Raw genomic sequence first — 20,450 nt, forward strand, 5'->3', positions numbered from 1 at the left:
CAAATCTGCCATGCATAAGCTAATTCTGACCACCTATTTGTCGTCACTTAATGCAGGAACAGACGACAAACCCTAATGTTGACTGTTGTGTCTGACAATGAAGAAATGACATAGATGGATGCCCCCTAAATGAGTTCTTCAAGAGCCGTATGTCCATCAGCCACTGTGGCTCTGGTGCCCCGCTCTCTGCTCTTCTGTCTTTTTCTTTCCCAGGATTTTCCCTTCCTATCTAACTCAATGGAGAGGGCCGCCTTTTTATAATTGGCCTTTGTTGAAAAGTATTGTGCCTTTTATCAGCAACTGCTTTGATGTTCTTATACGAAATGCGTACATAATACACGTGGCACTCCAGCGTGGAGGCAGTGGAGAACACATTCACAGTTTCTATAAGATCAAGGTAAGCGATCAATTGCCGTTATTCATGAGGCAAACATATTTACGTTTGTAATGACAACAGGGTTAGCTAAGTTACAGAGGTGAATAAGACTGGATATGGAACCTCAGCAGCCTCCTCTCTGAGCGCTGTTCCTCCACAGATTTTTAGAAAGCAGAAATTCACCGTGCTGAAGTTAGTTTTAAGTTGGATATTTGACACTAACTCTGGATCCTGCCAAGTCTTGTCAGTCTTCCCAGTGTTGGAGGTAAGAGGACAGTTAGCTCACCTCTGAGCTCTTGCTCTTAACCTCAGGGACCATCAATTAATTACTGTTCAAATGACACGTAACAGTGTTATTGTCAACACCTTTGAGCTGAACTGCCCCAAAAAAGACACTAAATTGGTGTCATGTAGCACACTTATTTTATTTTTTTCTTTGTAAATAATTTATTTTACTTATTTAAAAAGAAAATAATCATTTTTTCAATAGCTTCCTTGTCATGTGACCAGTGACTCGATCTCCATAAGCACTTCAAACTCCACTCCCCTCCAGTGTCACTTTTTGTTTTGATTTTTTCAGTAGTTTTAAAAAATAATTTTCAAACAGATTTTTGCTGTTAATATTGTTTTTTTTCTCTACCTAAATAGTCCGCTAGTTGCCTCTCAAGAAAAAAATCTATTTCTTCAGTAGAATTCCACGATAAGTGACAACAGTCTTTCAGTGAAGGGGAAAAACACTTGAATTTCTTTTTTGTGGAAGCATGTTGTGAAATGCTTGTTTCCCTTTATAATATTTCATGGTCATTTTCAAGACTTCAGAAGTCTTCAAAATTGAAAAAAAAAAAAAAAAAAAAATCTTCAATTGCTTTGCTTGAATTTCGAAAGAGTGCCTTTAAAAGGTCTTTTGTGAGGAGGAAACACCACAATGCACAAAGACAATGATGGTGGTCGGCCTCACTGTTTTATCTTTCTCACAACAGTATACCACTACAAATAGGATATTTATCCCTGTTTACCTTTTTGTTTGAAATCACAAGCCTACAGGCGGGAGTACCCCTTTTCCATACGGCCTTGACACCCGACTCCAGTGAAGCCTCTGGGAAGGAGAAAAGCAGTTGTGAATTGTGAGGCTGGATCAAAGCCAGGTGCAAAGGCTGCCACTCTGTGTTAGGAGTTACTACCCTCCCCCCCAGCTCCTATCCCTCCTGACTGTCTCTCTGTCTGCCTCTGTCCTTGTTTCTCCCCCTGGACTGACTGATGGGAGCTGACATTAGCCTCGATCCCTCACGCTTTATCTGCTGAGCCCATTCTGAGGCCTGTCTTGTCTCTTAATGTCTAAGCTCTGTGTTTATCTACAGACCCACAGACCTAATCACCCTGCCCGAACCTTTATTAGATTTGTATTTGTGTCTGTATGTGTGAGTTACTGTACTTCAATCTCTATGAAAGCCAGTTTGAGTTTCTTTGTGATGTTGGGCAGGTTCTCTCTTTCTTAAAACAACACTCACATGCTAACATGTGCAATAAAGCAATTTTTGCAATTACACTAAAAACTGTTGCAATATACATATTAACAAGTGATTGTTATGACCCCCCAAAAAATGGCTCACAAAAGAGGTCTAACATAATTAAATGAGGAGTTTTTCAGCAGAAAACAATAAGTTTGTTAATACAAATGAACCAATCCACCCAAAAAACAACCTCAACCAACAAAAGGACTGATGGGCCAGCCAAACTGAACAAAAGGAAGAGCTCCAGACCAGCCCACATAGGGCCGTCGGATCTGGAATCTTTCCCCTACCCTGAAAACATCACAACTAAACCCTTAAAGGAAATAAAGCCACGATACCAAGCCTACTGGACCCATCAGAGAAAACAAACAGAATCACAACATAAGCAGTACAGCAGAAACCAATTGTTGCAGCTCCTGCTGCTTCCCAGGAAGGAGAGAGAGAGACCTGTCCATCAGCACCTTTAAGACCTGCCCCAATCAGGAACCTGTCTCCACCTTAAAAAGGGGCAGAGCAAGAAAGAAAGGTCAGTCACATCACAGAGCACCACCAGCAGGCTGAGCAGCGTGTAACAGTGAGTGTGAAGTTTACAGTGTCACTGATGCAGAGATTAGAGAAAAGGCGAATAATGGGACCAGACCTGAAATTAGATTAATACCCGATACTCTAATTTTTACTTTTTTCCTTATTGTTGAATGTCAGGTGATTAGTCTAATTCTACACATTAGCTGTGGCTAGTCGCTTTCTGTCTTTTCATGGGATTAATCTACTTGCAATACATGATGTGGATGCAAGCAATTGGCGCAGTCAGATAGTTAAAGAGAGAAATGTATTCATATATCACATTTTAAAATAATCAAACATGGCTGGAACCAGAATCTTTATGAAACAAAACAGCCCATGCCCAACCCATTACCCGGCTTGGACTCGTCTGGCTCAGGCCCGGTAGGAGAACTGCACGATTGGACACAGGTAATTCTGACAAAATGTTTTAGCATGCGTAGTCTGTCTGAAAACACATCAGGTTGGACTATATTCTAGCAAGCTGAAGTTTAAAATCAACCTTCAACACTCCTGTAGAATCAATGACTAAATGAATGAATGAATGAAAGCATAGAGCAGTTATGACTGTCAGCACACAGCTAAGCAGACCAGTTTCACTCCACCCACTCACGTGCTTTCTCTTAGATGTGCTGAAGAGTACGGGCCACAACTTTGTGGACTAACTAAACCCCAGTGCAACCTCTCCTTGTGATGGAGCCAGTCTTTTATACACACACTCCTTTGTTATGGTAGTGTTTCAATGTCATGTTCTTCATGACAAAGAATACAGCTAATTCATTAAAGCAACTGTGTGAAGACAATTTATCTATTCTACCAGCAGAATTGAATGGGCATGTATACCCTCCATGTCTGCCTGGCTCTTTCCACTTAAAATGTCATTTTAAGTAATTTTCAGTCATTCTGTACAATCCAAGCAAGGCCCAGCTTTTCTGTTTCGAACCATAAATTTCAAAACAAAACTCTACACATGAAGCCTTCTTTAAACTTCTGCATCTTGTAGTGCTGCTTCTGAGAGAGGCTGTTGGTAAGTCTGTCAGAAGACAAATGACAACAGGTTGTAAGGATGTTCAAGTGCAGGAAACAGTGATTGTCACACGCAAAGTCAGATTTACCTTGTCTGAACATTAGTTAGGAACTGCCCATTCACAATAGCGTAAAGCTGCTCATGCCTGATGTGTTCTGACACAGTGGTTACATAAATGAGGGCAGATTCCTGCAAGCTGTAAATACAATGGCTCAGCCCACACTTATGGCAAAAAACACACCAGAGGAGTCTATATGATGATGATGTGGTCATTCAAACTCAAGTCATGCTCTGGGGGAAAAGGAAACATTAGAAGAGGAGAATAACTGTGTTATTGTTTGTTGGGATTGCTTTTGTTTTATGGGACTGTTCATTGCATGACTTCACATTCAAAGAACAGACAAAAATATTGAGAAAAAGCATGTTATTTTTACTTGAAAGTATATTTCAAAATAAAACGTCATGATATGTATGACAACAAATGTAAAATTTTAAGATTAATGGATATGAACAGTTTCTCTTCTTGACACTTGTTGTCATAAACTTAACTTAAAACAAATAAGTTAGACACGTTCAAAATTTTTACTGCATGTAGTGTTTAATGCAATAATAAATGATGCAAGCGATTTTTAAAGGTCCAGTGTGTAAGATTTAGGTGGATCTATTTGCAGCATATGGCAGAAATAGAAAATAATTTTCATGAGTAAGTTTTCATGAGTGTATAATCATGTGAAAATAAGAACAGGTGCAGTTTTGTTATCTTAGAATGATCTTATCATATCTACAAAGGGAGCGGATCCTCCTCCACAGAGTCCTCCTTGTTACACCCCATTGTTTCCACAGTAGCCCAGAACAAACAAACCAAACACTGACTTCATAGAGTGCCTGTCAAGCTTTTCGTGTTTTTAGCTGCCACTGTAGGGGAATGTGAGGTAAAGGGTATTCAGTTGGTTAAAATCAGCACACTCACCACTGAATGCCACTAAACACATCCTACACACTGGACCTTGAAATTAAATTTTACTCTAGGTTTTTGACACATCTAAAATGAACAAGACATACTCATCAGTGCCATTCCCCATTCCATGATTATATTTGTTTGGAGTAAATAGATCAAGATTAAGATTTAGATTAAAAATACAAAAATAGACAAATATTACTATTAGAGGTTATGAAATGTTTTGTTTTACAATGCATCTAATTCAGTAGATGGGAAAATATTGTTACAACAATAGTAACAATAATTGCATTTTCTTAATCTTATATATATAGCATATAGAATATTCATTGTAGTGATGGAGTTAACCTACAGCCTCTGATAGAAACAGTACAACAAGATGCATACATTTAAAAAGGGCTTTATGTGTATAATTTTGTTTTGAACCTTGTTCTCTATAACAGAAAATATGGTCTTCTATTGGATTGTAAAAATGACTGAAATCCCCAGTTTGCATGAACAAAATGATGAATTCAGAAAACAAAAAATTAAATGATTATCAATAAGTTTTGTGACAAGGTTGACAAGAAAAAGAGAACTTATGATTGTTTGATCAGTTTTGTAAAGATGTTTTCTGCTGAGAGAAATAACTACTTTGTCATAGACTCTAGAATATTCTGTGCTCAGTTCACCAAATAAACACTCAAGAAAATACAAGTGTTGGTTCGCTCTTTACTGTCAAGTAATCGTGCCCACACTTGTTGAACGTTGGCATGTATCATGACAGCACATGAGATTAAAGTCCTGAAAAAACCTGCAGTTCCACATGAAGTGAATCTTATTAGTGGAATAAATATTAAGAGCCTTTCTTGGGAAAAAAAAGAAAAAAAAAACAAAAAACAGTGTAAAAATAGTTTTCATTAAAATGTTAATTTAAGTCACATAAGTATCATCTGCAAAGTAAAGTAGAAAGATTCATTACATAGGACGGCTTCTATCAGAGGGTTACAGTATATTATTAGATAATGTTAATAGATTTTTATTAACATATCTGAAATGTTAATAGCACTTCAATGTGTTGATTGTGGTAGTGCAAATTTTAAGATCTTACATGCACAAAACATATGATCAACTACAATATGATGAACACTAAGCAATAATTTGAAATAGATGCTGCTTACATATTAAGGGTTAATTAATAATAAAACAATCACATGATATGGCCAACATAATATTAATGCTCATTCTTCCTGATGAATATTTTTACTTTTGATACTTTCAATACATTTAGCTGATAATCCTTCTAAAAATCATTGATATATAAGTTGGAGTGCAGATATTTTTACTTGAAATTGAGTATTTTCACGTACTTCTACTTTTACTCAATTTTTTTTTGTTTTGTTTTTGTAAAATTATGAGATAATATGTTTTGTGTTAACTCTTAACTCTAATCTGAAAATTAAGTAGTAGCTCCAGCTACTGCTCTGGATGCACAGGGCCCAGAAAAACAGAAAATGAAAGACCTTTAGAGACAAAAGATGGCACCACAAAGAGGCAGAGGACCTTGAAGCCTGAACCTTCAGGGTATCTCATCCTCAGTGGAGGCTGCAACACCCAGGAAGGAGAGGGACAACACCACCACATCCACCTCAGAGCAAACCAGCAGACAGGAATTTGAGGCTGAACACCAGCTTCCGAGGTCGCTGAACAAGAGAGGCCACAAATCAATCTTTGCTGGTTACAGCAAATCATTTTCCAGTGGCAGAAAAACACATTTCCAGGGACAATGTCATCTGTGAAGGCATCACCCAGAATAGGAGGACCTCACTCTTGAGGTGGTTGTCATGATAAAGATGGCAAGAGCAGCAGGCTTGGTGGAGAAATTTGCACCCATTTTCCTACTGGATTGTTATGATGACATCCAGCCCCGTCCATTAACCTACTTAAATACACTGAGGTCAAAGAAGGGTCCCTGCTGGAGGAGGACTCATTCTGAAGCAGCTGCAAGAAGCAGTGAGGGAGCTTCAATCAAAAAACATCTTGATTGAGACTCGCACTGATGTCCCTCACTTGAAGCTGATTAACCTCAACCTCAGTTGCTTCACAAAGAAGGCCTCATCGTACAGCATCTTCTATGGTACCTCAGTCCACATCCCACCAGATTGCTGCCAGTGCTGGACCTACAGGCCTTGTCTGACTATACTGGGGCAACTGTGAGTGGTCCTGCATGACATACTGCACAGGGACACATGATTCAAGACAACAAGGTTGGTGATCAACAAACTCAACGTCAATGAGGAGTTGTCTCAAAATTGTCAGGACTTGACAGCTCTGGCCTCAGCCAGCCCTCCATCCTTTGGACCCCCTTCTGTCTTAACCCTTAAAACTTCTCCCCACCCACCTCATCCTCTACCCCCATCCCTTCCCTCCCTCCCCTGAAAATACATTGACTCTTCTTCCAGGAGCCATCAAATTATGTCTTAATGTCATTTTAAAACAATGACCACATTTACTTTCTCACTGTTTGTTACTATTCATATTGTGTGGTCAGAGCCTGTTTTCATGAAGTTTGTGTCACATGATTGAAAAATAAATGCTGTAGTTTCTACTGAGTATGCTAAGGTGATGTTGAACCTATTGTCCTGAAATTTCGGTCTTTGATGATCTGACAAGAAGTTTATTTTATACAGCTACACATATTATTACATATATAAATTTCCACAGCCACTTACAACCTATAAGTACACAAACAGAAAGGCAGGTGTTTGTGTACAAGGTATTGTATTTTACCCCAAATTGTAATTATTGTTTGAACATTAAACAGCAACCTTTAACAATCTCTAATATGCCATTTGGTTACATTCATATTCACTTCAAATACTTCCAACTATAAGCACAGTCAATACATTGCTCTTTAACAAAAAAAATAGAAAAAAAAAAAACCTACTACTACTAGTGTTTTTTTAATTAGATTTTTATAAAGTGATTTCTGGGTGCGGTGCAAGTCTGCAAAACACTTGAAACGAAGCGTATGTAGTGTAACTAGGGGAGTTACCTTAATTTGATGTTGCATTCGTTGATAAAATGACGGGGCACCTTCCTCAGCTAAGAAGGACTGCAGAAATTAACTGCTATAAGCTGATAAAAATTACTAACGAATGGACTAACAGTAAACCAATCTGATAATCTGAAGTGTAAACTCTGGATACAGGGATCGTATATATTCAGTTCAAAAGGACACCGTCTAACCAGGACTTATATCAAAATATCATTTATTAAGCAGAATTATGGATAATGAGTGATGTATCATGAATCATAAGACAGAAGATGGGAGGTGATATGACAAAACACACGAGAAACTTATGGCAACACAATGGTAAATAAATTGGCGATAGTGAGAGGTAGCTGAAAGGGAATAATGGGGACGCGAACCTAGAGTTAAGGGAATAAACGATTAACGGAGAGAATTTGGACGAATTGACCGTCTCTTAACCTCACGGACCAACTCTTATTCAAACCCACTTAGCGTGCCTACTTGACTGATGGCGTCCCATTGTGCTCTGCTCCGAACTAACTCGAAGACGTTCCAGATGTTCGTCCGTGGCTCGATCTGCCTGGTGGTCTGGTGGAAGGCCCAAACTCCAAGCTGAAGAGCTGATGTCGAACGGGGCTTCTCTGGAACTGTTTCTGCGGTGTCGGTTACAGATGAGGGACTGCTCCGGATGGTCGTTAGCCGGACCAAGGATCAACAGCTGGCTGCAGGGTTTGGTTCAGTTGAGTCCGTGACAGATTATTTTAGACTGATAGTACAAATCAAGAATCTCTTCGATGGCCGGTCGAAGAAGGCTACAAAATTAGTATTACTTGCCTAAATTTACTGATGTTAAAACTAAACGTTTGGCTAAACAAAAAGGTTAACTTGGAAACTTGCGGCGAACTATAAGAATACGTCTTCTGAAGATAACTTACGCTACTCGGAATGGCTTTGAGTAGCTCGAAGACGAAAAAAACTTAAAAAGCAAAAACCACTGTGTAAAACTTAAGAAAAAGAACTAAAAGACGAAACTAATCGTAACGTAACATAATCTAAACAAAACTGAGTAACGCGCACTGAATTCATGCTGCGGCTGCAGACATTTAAGCCTCGCTCCTGGGGCGGGTCTAATGGGCCGGCCGTCGAACATGCGAGACGCTCTGTGACGCGCAATCGCCTCAAGGAGCTGAATTAATCAATGATTCACACGAGGGGCTCATCTGCTTCTCACTATGGTCAATCACATATAATTTCAATAACAAATTTTCAATGACATTTCAACGTTGTTCACAGCATGCATCAGGCACTTCCTATGGTTGGGTGACAACATTAAATGATAATCCTGGTACAGTTTCATCCCAACATGAATAATGATTCAATGTATAGCTAATACAAAAATAAAAGAAATAGAAAGAGATAAAGAAAGAAATAAGAATAACGAAATAAAGAAAGGCAAACTATTATTGCCAGAATGATTATCATCCTTATGATTGTTCCTTAATAAAAGTCTCATAAAGCACAATCAACTTCAAACTCTACGAACCCTTAGATGGTAGAAAGGCTCCATAGCAGAGCCTCAGGCAAATCTTAAAACAAAGTTAGATTCACAGCTTGTCATGGGACGTGGGAAAACATGGGCAGCATACAGATCATGGGTTTAGTCATGTGCGTATATCCAGCGTTGATTCATACAGAGATGCAATTGTCAGGTATACCAAGAAACAAAGTCCTCCGGCTTACAAACAGTTCATTTCAAGGTTGGCTACTTTGCAACCCATCAGCAGACTCGGTTTGTGGATTCAGTTGAAACCTGGCCTTTGTTCTTCCCAGCCAGCTTTACTGTATTGGGTCCTTAGGGCTATTGGGGGAGTGATTAGCGTTTGAGTGGGACACCCTGAATAGGTGATAGGTGTTAACCTTTTGGCTCTCCTTTTTCAACATGTGAGAAGAGTACTTCACTGAGCCAGACATACTGTCTCTCTCTTTGAAATCTGATTGCATTATAGATAGACCAGATGGTCTACTATTCAATCAGCTGACGGGCTTACACCTCCGTTTCCCTTGAGTATCACCAGAAAAGGAGGGAAGGAAGGGGTCAGTTGGAGGCTAGTTCTTCTACACGTAGAACTGGCTTTTAAGGGAAAACTAAAGTGATGATAGTAACGGTGTATTCTAAACACACACACACACACACACACACACACACACACACACATATATAGTCTGTGCAGTCACAAAATGACCTTTCAAACAAAAGATTTTGTCATATAAAGTGTGCCATCTCCATTAAGTTATCATCACAGCACAGAGTGTGTTGCAGACTATTTTTTTAGTTTAGCACTTGGATCTGGTTTGAAAGTAATTGGAGTCATCCTTGAACAGGGCTGAAAATAATGAGGCCACTTCTATACGGTCCACAATCACAAGTGTGTGTGTGTGTGTGTGTGTGTGTGTGTGTGTGTGTGTGTGTGTGTGTGTGTGTGCACCATGTATTCCTGACATTGTGGGGACATGGATCTGTTTAAACGGTCACGCTGTGGGGACTCACTTTCCTTATGGGGACAAAATCCAGATTCCCATAATGTTAATCATTACATTTTAGGATGAAGACTTGAGTGAGGGTTAGGTTAAGGTTAGAGTTAGGGTTAGGTTGAGGCAAGTAGTGGTTTTGGTCATGGTAAGGGTAGCTGTCCAGGAAATGAACATAAGTCAATGTAATATCCCCGTAAATTATGTATACACAACTGTGTGTGTGTTTCACAGACATCATAGCAAAGGAGTTCATTGAACTGAGAGGGAAGCGGCGGAGCCGTTATGAGCTGCTGGTGGACTTCCTGTCTGAGATGCTTTCCGTTCCACCTGATGATGTCAACATCTTTAGCCTAATGGATGTGAAAGAGCGAATGCTGGATGTCCGCTTTGCTGTGCATGGTGGCCCATCCTTCCTCCAGCCCGAGAAAATGCACGGGTACCTGGCTGCCCACAAACAAAAGGTAGGTCAATGTTTGTGTTCTTTAGCCTTTTAACCATATCAACACTTAAGGTAGAGACAATAAATTCCTGTCAAGGTGGTTGTTTTGTTGGCTGATCTGTGGTGACTGTGTTGCTCTTCCAGCATCTGAATCTGTTGAAAGGCACACACATAATCTTCATAACATTGTCTAACCAGTGAGTATACGTATGACAATGGCACTTATCCTATATGGACAAGAGTTATTGTTCCTAAGGGGACAGTGCTCTCACTCTGCTCTTACACTTGTTGGTTGCAGGCAGCAAGTAGTTTTTGTAATTGTTTTTTTTATCGATGGAGGTTCGGGGAGAACCCATGAGTATTATGGTCTTCTTACCTGTTGAAGAATTGGGAATTCCATGACATTTTCAAGGCACTTTAGGCCAATTTAGACCAGAGATTAGATATAGAGGGGTATTCCCAGAAAACATGCAATGTATGTACCAACACTATTATGGCTACATTTAGTACAGTTTGACTTATCTCTGGGCTTTATTTTGAAGTACCTGTATAGATTTATGCACAAACTTAAAGTGAATGAGCTGATGTTCCGGGTTGTTGGATGATTTTAATATATTAGCCCAAATGTTGCCCCAGTTAAGTTCAAGGACTCAGGACTCAGCCATTGGCAGAGTTTTGGCACTTTTAGAGATTAAGTAATTATAAATTTTGGACACCTATCCAGCAGATGTTGATTAAGGGTTGACCCAAGTCCTCAGTGGATAAGAAGGTTAAGGTGAATCCCACAGAACTCCATGGACATGGATTGTTGATCTCAACTGCAGGTACAGGAACCAAGAAAACCCAGGAAGAGAATAACACTCGAATGAAAGTAATCAATTTTTATTATGCAGGCTATTCCTGAAGACTATGGACTCCATTCAAGGCCCAACTGCCAGGATTATGCAGTAAACTGTAATTATATTAGATTGGAGACCAGTCACAGAGTTTTAAGTGGTCCAAACACTCTTGCTTATCTAAGCTTCAGTCCACAGAACATTACATCTGCCTTACTGCATAGTTTTACTACTTCCTGCACTGTCTGAGGCTAATGTGTACCAGTTTCTATGTCACACCATTGTCAATGGCTTGAATTGACCATTAATAGAATTTAAAATCGGCTATTGCCAGTCCTCCCAAGTGCTTAGAATGTTGAAGTGTATGAAGCCAAATGTGACGTCTTTTGCAATCCCAAACGAATCTAGAAGTGTGACTTTGTCTTGGGGATGAATAAAGCTGTTTTATTTATTTATTGGGGATGAATAAAGTATCTATCTATCTATCTATCTATCTATCTATCTATCTATCTATCTATCTATCTATCTATCTATCTATCTATCTATCTATCTATCTATCTATCTAAGTCAGATAATGTGTTCTGTCAAAGTATTTATTGGTGGGGACATGGAAATCATAGGAAGAAGAAAATTTAGCCTACCAAGAACATTGATTTTTATTCGTGAGATTTTGCCTTCCACTTTGAGATTTTGTGTGCAATAAATCTGAGAATTTGGTTTTATTTAAACATAAACATGTAAAAGCAAACTTTCGAAAGGGCTGCAGTTCTGTTGTGACTGATATTGACTGATATTGGTCTGTAGCTGCTGCATCTCAGAAGAGGCTTACCTTTTAATACTGATACAAGGGATGTATTTTGGTCACAATGAAAGAACCCAGTGTCAGAAGCAGAATTAAGAGAATCTAAGAGGAGTGAACCGATAGCATTCTATGAACAGCTCCAGAGGCAGACAATCAAGGTGTGGTGATGTTGCTTTTTGCATTGAATTCAAAGCCTCTTTAAGTTCTGAGAGAGTAAGTGTTACCTTAAGGTATTCTACATCCTCATTATTGAATGAAGATAGGTTGAGCTGTGACAATTATGATTTGAGAGCAGTCAGATCAAGAGTAGGTTCAGATGTATAGGGATGAGAGTAAAATGATCCAGTAGTGTGATTTATTTCATCTGGGTAATGGGTAAAAGGTCCTGATGGAGTTTTGATTGCACTGATCGTGGAAAATTATTAATTTTGTTTTAACCTGCCAGCTAGAAGTCTACTTGAACTCTGATTGTAATATGTAACTCTAGTATGGTGGATGATGAATGCAGCTTTAGCCTTGAGCAAATTATTTGATTTAAATTTCAGAACCAAGAGAGTTGATTGAGTCTGGTCAGAGAACTGATGCTTTTGATCTGATTTTAGTGTCTGTACTTCACTTTCCATTTGCATTATTCTATGGTTTTTGGATGCCTTTAAATGAGAAAAAAATTAAATTAATAGGATTCTCATCTTATAAAGCTTTTAGTACTTTCCCCAAATATTTGGGGTGAAGATGCCGTCTCTGAATTGATTTTTACGAATACTTCAATTATTTGATTAATCTGTCATTCCAAGAACTCAGAATTCTGGAGTAATGTTATATCAAGCACCACCTATGCATTTGGTTACTGTAGTATCTGAAAATTATACATCACTGGAGTGTGGTTATCACTGGGACCACAATAGGAAGTACATCTGTAAAATTAAAACAATGTTCAGATGAGGGGAAACAAATGTGTAGTTAACTCTTGAGTATGTCTTATGTCTGGAAGTCTTAATCATTGGGCACCATGTGTCAATAATATTCAGATTACCTAATTTATCTAAATTTATTGTCACCTTGGAACTATAAAGGTTTTGTCTGATATTTTTGTCAAAATTGAGTTCAGTCTCGTTTTAACCAATTCAATTCAATTCAATTTATATAGTGCCAAATCACAGCAGAAGTTGTCTCAGGATACTTCCTATATAGATCTGGTACAGACCATAATTTTTTATCTACAAAGACCCAACAGTTGCCTCATGAACATGCACTTGGCAAATGATCACACAGCCAGTCTCTGGGTGTGGCCTTGGGTTGGACAGAGACAGAGAGATAGAGAGACAGAGAAAGAAATGCAATCACAGTAAAAGTGACAGCTCTAATAATAGATTATTTTAGAGCTTGCTGAGAAGTTGTTTTTTTTTTTTTTTTCTACTTTACTTTTTTTTTTCTGTGATAATGGAAACTAAAATACAAGACTGACACATCCTTCCAGGTGATCCTTTCTGAATGTATTCCTGGGTCACAGACAGGGTTAATGCATGACACATGTACCTTTACCTTATTAATAACATGCATCATGGCAGCTGTCAAGAAGAGTGGAGTCTCACCAAACCTTGAGTGTTATTACAGCTCTAAACATGCTAAACTGAGCTGCAAGGACAAATGTGCTTGGATAAAGTCTTCACTGGAGTTTTGATGCCCACAAGCAGCTTTCACAAGACCAGACAACATTATGCAAGCAACTTTTGTGGTGAGTGAGCTAATAGCAGAGAAACTAAAACCTCATTCAGAAGGAAAAATTGTGAACGAGTACCTTATTGCTGCTGTGAGGCTACTAGCTCCAGACAAATAAAATAGTTTCAGAATGTCGGTTTTGAGGAACTGTCACAGAGGGGATCACTGACATTGCAGAAAATATAGAAAAAGCACTGAACGACACGAAATTTGTGACGAAACAACAGACATAACTAATGAAGCCCAACTAGCCATTTTTGTGCATGGGATTACTGCAGAGGGAGGAATTGCTGTCTTTGCATGCCATACATGGCACTACTTAAGGTGAGGATTTGTTTGAGAAAGTCATTTAGGCTATTTTAGCTAAGTGGCCTTGCCACAGATGGGATTAAGTGCATTGGTCAAAAAAGAAATGAGTCATCTCAGTCTCAATCCAAGTGACTTACTTTTGTGCCACTGTATCATACATCAGGAAAGTCTGTGTGCACATCCCCTGAAGCTCAACAATGTAATGACAACAGTCATTTCATCAAAAACAGAGGGCTAAAGTGGCACCCATACAAGGAGCTACTGAGTGAGCTTCAACCAGAGTGCAGAGATCTGGTTTGTTATTGTGAGGTGCAATGGCTGAGTAATGCCAATATACTCACATGCTTTTGTCAACTGAGGGAAGAAGTAAACAATTCATGAAGATGAATGGAAAACCGGTGATAGCAAGCGGCTGTTAGGCTTGGCCCAAATTTATAAGAAACTGGGCTCAATGCACAAAACAGGAGACAAGAGTAAGAAAAAGAAAAAACAAATTTATTAACAATAAGTATAACAAAAGGCGCACTCATAAGGAGTGGAAATAACAACCAAAAGCACACTCAACGAGTGGAGAGAGAAACAAAAGGCACACTCGATGAGTGGAACAAACAATTCTTCACGTGGGAGGCTGGATGGAGGCTGAGGCTGGGCAAAGGCTGAACGTGGCTGGTAGGCACTTTGAACAAACAAAGCACAGGTGAGGCAAAAGAAAAAAGCCACCGACAAAATATGGAGAGCGCAACTAGGCAAAGACTGGACGTACTCACTGGGCACAGTTTTGGAAAATTCATGGGGGATATCAGGCTAATCCGGCGCCCACTTCCTTAAACACTGAGCCCTAATAGGCTCATGCGCGCCTGGTGCACTGCCAGAGAGGCGGTGCCAGCTGGGTGCAGAGAAACACCCAGCTGAGACAGACAGGGGAACAGACAGACAGGCACATAACACTAGGGGAAAAGGGAAACAGAGAACACTAGGAGCAGACAAATCTAGCTGATTCTCGCAGCGGCTATGTGATTTGGTCTTCATGGTGGACATTACCACCTCAAGCTTCAAGATCCAAACCTCTCCCCAAATCTCTGCTTTCACATGTGAAATCATTTGCAGCAAAGTACTTACAATAAAGCTGTGGCAAGGCAAGTGGAAAGAGGGAACGCAATTAATTTTCTTACTATGCAAGAACAAAAGCCTGCCACGGCATCTGAATATGCTGGTTAGAGTGAAAACTCCTCCAGGCATTTGGAGAGCAGTTTCTGGACATGAAAGTAAACAAAAGGAACATATTTGCTGCGCCATTTAATGTGGAACCAGCTGATGTGCCTGATGACCTACCAATGATATCATTCAACTGCAAAGCAATGCTGAGCCCAAAGTCAGTTAAAGCAACTTCTGCTGGATTTCTATAAACTGTATGTATTTTCCGAGGATTTTCCCACTCTGAGGAGACATGGATAAAATGGAAAACTAAATTAAGTTTTACATTGCCATCCTATCCTGTTTCTCTAAATTGTTAAATTAAATTCATGGATTATTATAGGATATTTGGGTAAATTTTCATACTTTTGAGACAAAGCTCAGAACTACTTGTGCATTACGTTCAGGAAGCCCCTGGAAGTCCAGAAGTATGTATTTTTTCAACATACTGATACTCATTTGTCCTGAAAACTTTCTCTGTTTTCCACCACTTGACTCAAAGTTCTGTACATCACAGGAAAGTAGGATGCCACGGCCAAGTGAACATCGACTGTCTGGGAAACAGGAGGATTTAGGTCATTTTCATCTACATTATCTTTCATCCATCCATCCATTATCTATACCGCCTATCCCTTTCGGGGTTGCGGGGGGCTGGAGCCTATCCCAGCTACAATGGGCGAGAGGCGGGGTACACCCTGAACCGGTCGCCAGCCGATTGCAGGGCCACATGCAAGGACAAACAACCATTCACACTCACACTCACACCTACGGACAATTTAGAGTCATCAATTAACCTAATGAGCATGTTTTTGGTCTGTGGGAGGAAGCCGGAGTACCCGGAGAGAACCCACGCATGCACGGGAAGAACATGCAAACTTCACACAGAAAGGCCCCGCCTGACCTGGGGATCGAACCGGCAACCTTCGTGCTGTGAGGCACGCGCACTACCTGCTGCGCCACCGTGCAGCCCCATTATCTTTCAGTGAAGAGTAATTAATGCACATTGCAGTGTAAGACATACTTATGCTAGCCTTGACCTCCAAACTGATCAACTTCATTTATTTTTCATAACTGTTCTGTGAAGGATGCTTTTATATTTTAATTGGCATGTTTTCTTAAGTGCAGGGTTGTGAGCTTGATGCTCATTTCCACAGTAATATCACTTAAGCATAAATTAGCAGGGTAACAAATATGGACAAACACTGATTATATCAGAGGAAGCACAGCAGCTTGATTGACATCTGGTACCGGGTTTGGATATCAGACCAGGTCCATATTGTTTGAAGTTTTTATTTTCTCCACATGCTCACATCTGAATTCATTGAATAAATCAAATCTCACACAGTTTAACAGTGTCAATAAACAGATGACAGCTTTACATTGTTGCCACTTACATTAGCATCACAAACTGACATGAAGAGCTGCTCTACAGATCTTGGAAGATTCAGATCTTATCCTTAAGTGATACCCTTAAATAATGTGGGAGATTTTTATTACTGTTTATTATCTGGCATATTTGCCCACAAAAAACTATGTAGCTACCAGCTAAATAGCGGACTGAGAAATATATGATACAATTGGCACTCTCTTTATCATTTTTTAGAAGAAAAGAGATCTACTCTCGCATTGTCATACTTTGACATTGCATGATAAGAATGAGGAAAACAGTTAGTGGAGAGCTTGAAATCTTAAACAGATCAATAGCAGGTGCAAAATGCGCTCTTCACTGTTTTTGTGCCAGCACTTAGTTTGAATGATCCTCCTCTTGATATAGAAGGGTTCTGAGAACAGCTCAGGGAGCAGCTGGTAAATCTCCACCAGATTTTGGTCGACCTTTTCTCACCTGTCCAAATGAACTTGATCTGTTGTGATTTAATTCAACCACCATATGCACAGCATCAAGGAGTGTGATCACTCCTATTAAGATATTAAGACACTTGCATTCTAACATTTTGGCAGATCTCCAGCACATTTGGATTTAAAAGTTAAATCATGTCTATTATTTTAATCTTATCTTTCTAAGAGCATTTGGGTCTAATCACACCATGGGTAGACACTGCAATACTGATATCTGTTTTGATAAATCAAGAGCTATAAAACTCAGTAGTCGCATTTTTAACGTGTTTCATGCCTTTATTGAAGTATTTTCCATGTCGTGTCAAATTTGACATGCTTCCACACAGAGATGGTTCTGTGTCATGATCTGTTGAACATTGCTCACTAGCTTCCTTGTTGTGTGGTTATTAAGAGAATAACATTTGCTAATAGGGCGATAGGGCAAAGAGATAGATATCGGGGGTGCTCCTCGTTGAGTAACACGATTGAACTTTGTCTGGAGTCAGACAAATCATTAGAGATTGGTGGGGTCTTTTTTCAGAAGGTAGTTAGAATTTCGAACAAAAAGTGAAAGGTCAATTAAGTCAAACTAATGTATGAAATGAAAATGACCATGCTTAAGAAAAGAAAAAAACAACAAAAGAAAACAGCTTATGCATTTTGTTCCTTAGAACACTATAGATTGATACAAAAATACCCAAATGTCAAAGTCCAGCCCAGCACTTACCTGTTGCTGCACTACTAGCCTATTAGACTCATCAGGAGGGTATTTAAGCAGCACTGGCATTCTTTCCTGTTGCCAGATTGTCTATGCATCATGCCAGACTCTCCAGCGTTCACTGCCTACTTTTTCATTGGTATTCGACCTCGCCTGTTCCTGACTACTCCGTCTGTCAAGTCCCTATGTCTGCAGGTGTGCACATCTCACCACCTTGGTCGTATTGAAGAGCGTATTCCTCCTCCGAGAGTGATTTCTACTATGCCGAAATCTGTAAGTGATTTCTGCATTCGATCCACTCTCATCACAGGAACTCCGTCTGAGCCGGCTTTCTGCTCCACCCCGTTTGTCCGTTTCTCCGTATTCCCCCGTAAATCAGCCAGCACTGCAATTGCAATTAAATTCAGCAATATAATATGCCATTCTCAACACCTTTGTGATCCAGATCAGTCTCGTATGTTACTATTTGTAGTAACATACTAGAAAGTCAGGCACTGTGCGAGAACAATTTTCTTGTAAATATTTCCTAATAAAAGCCTTGTCAAGAAATGAAGGGATCCTATCCACTGAAACTCTTTTAGGCTGTTAATTTGAAATGGATACAGCAAATGCAGATTAGAAAGAGAGAAAATCCCATCTAATGGTAATTCATTCAATTGTATTCAGCTAAAAGACTGGTACCTTGTTTAAAAAGTAGTGCTGTCAATCAATTAAAAATTTTAATCGCGATTAATCGCATAAATGTCATAGTTAACTTGCGATTAATCGCAAATTAATCGCACATTTTTATCTATTCTAAATGTCCCTTGAATTATCATTTTAATACTCTTATCAACATGGAAAAGTGGATAGGCTTGCTTTATGCAAATGTTTTATGTAATGTGTTATATTTCACATTAACACTCTCACTTTGAGCAGTCATTCACATTTGAATGAATCAAATCTCACACAATTTAACACTGTCAATAAACAGACGACAAAAAATAAATACTTGGTTACAAAAAAGCCCCTTCAACAACCCTTTCTAAGGGAACAGGGTGATACAAGATAAAGTCACAAAGTGCACATCACTGTAAACTAGGACTCAGCCTCAGGACTAGGACTAACCCTAACCCATAGTGCAGTTAAACCATGGCTTAAACTTTCCTTTCTTAAGTTTCCTTTGAACATACAAGCAGTCAGACTGTGATGCTCTTCTATTTATTCACCTGAGGCTCATCAACCCAGCCTCTTATTTCTCTCCAGAAACAATGAACATTACTTGGCTATGGCTGCAGTAAGCTTGTTTTTAGTTGCGGTATCCATATGCCTCTGTCCAAACTATGGTCTTGTCAGTCGACCCATCTGGCAATTTTTTGAAACTAAACTTAACTTTCTATTCAGAATCTTGTTTGCATCCATTTCAGCGTTTCGCGCTTGACATCCGCCTACACTTTCACAGCTAGCGAGCAGGAGAGACCAAAACATGCGTGGGGCGTGTCTATTGTTTTGTTTCCAGTTTACAATCGGATCCTGTAGTTTTTCTTACGTTACTAGCAGTGGACACAGCTTATAAAAAACTACAAGTTCACTAGGTCACAAAGAACGTTAATCACGCGATAAAAAAAATGACGCTGTTAAAATTGATTTGCGTTAACGCCTTAATAACACGATATTTTTGACAGCACTACTAAAAAGCTCTAAGCCTTACATGTTATCATGGAGTTTGTGATGGAAATATTCCGTAATTGATGGCTGATTCATGTTTTTTTCTTGAAAGACCAACTCATATTGCCAAAGACACAGCCTGTATTGTGTGTTGGAATGGTCTCCCTCCCCATGTTTTACCTCTCTTTAATGTCTCTCTCTCTCTCTCTCTCTCTCTCTCTCTCTCTCTCTCTCTCTCTCTCTCTCTCTCTCTCTCTCATGAGTGTGGAATATTCTTTTAAATCCAACCCAACCCGACTCTAACAGAAATGCACAGTGTGGATTATGCCTGTAATACTGGCTTTGTAGTCACAGAAAAAAAGTGAAGAAAAAAGAAACTCCAGGAGAACTTTGCATTGTCAATTGAAAAGGGTGTGTAAAATGATATAGATCCTCCTATATTTAATCAGAAATTGTCATCATAAATGACATTTCACCCACTAGAAAGGAAAGGCTAAGCAAAACTCAAAGCATAAAGAAGCATGTCATCTTTATATAGAAGAGGGTTAGTTTGTTTCAACATTTGACTTCATCACCCTGATGCTCTCTGGCCACTGGCTTCAGTCAGACCTCATTTCACGTTTCAAAAGTCTGAATGGGGGTAGGAGACCTGTGTGTGTGTGTGAGTGTGTGAGTGTGAGAGAGAGAGAGAAAACCATAGAAAGTGGAATTGTATGCATTTCACCCCAGCAAGGAGAGAATGAGAGAGCGCTGACCTAGAGGGAATCATGAGCCAGTCTGTATTTGCATGTGTATGTCTGTCAGGGAGAAACAGTCCAGAGTCCAGTCATGGCCATGGTGGTCAGTTCAGGTCAATCACTGGATTCAACCGTTTGCCTCTTTCTTTGTATCTTTCCTGGTTACCCACTCTTTGTTTCATATGAGTATTGTCAAGGAAGAAAAGAGGCAAAAGATTAGAGGTGCGCAGAAAAG

General features: G+C 39.5%; 1 protein-coding gene across 1 annotated transcript in view; it reads left to right on the forward strand.

Annotated features, from left to right (window-relative positions):
* Nucleotides 1-20,450, forward strand: part of LOC139329523 (neural-cadherin) — a 325,949-nt gene that overhangs the window by 201,851 nt on the left and 103,648 nt on the right. Inside the window, exon 25 of the mRNA XM_070959899.1 lies at nt 10,210-10,439. Coding sequence (XP_070816000.1) covers nt 10,210-10,439 — 230 coding nt within the window. The remainder of the gene's footprint in view (nt 1-10,209; nt 10,440-20,450) is intronic.

The sequence above is a fragment of the Chaetodon trifascialis genome, chromosome 1 (assembly GCF_039877785.1).
Source record: "Chaetodon trifascialis isolate fChaTrf1 chromosome 1, fChaTrf1.hap1, whole genome shotgun sequence".
NCBI lineage: Eukaryota > Metazoa > Chordata > Actinopteri > Chaetodontiformes > Chaetodontidae > Chaetodon > Chaetodon trifascialis.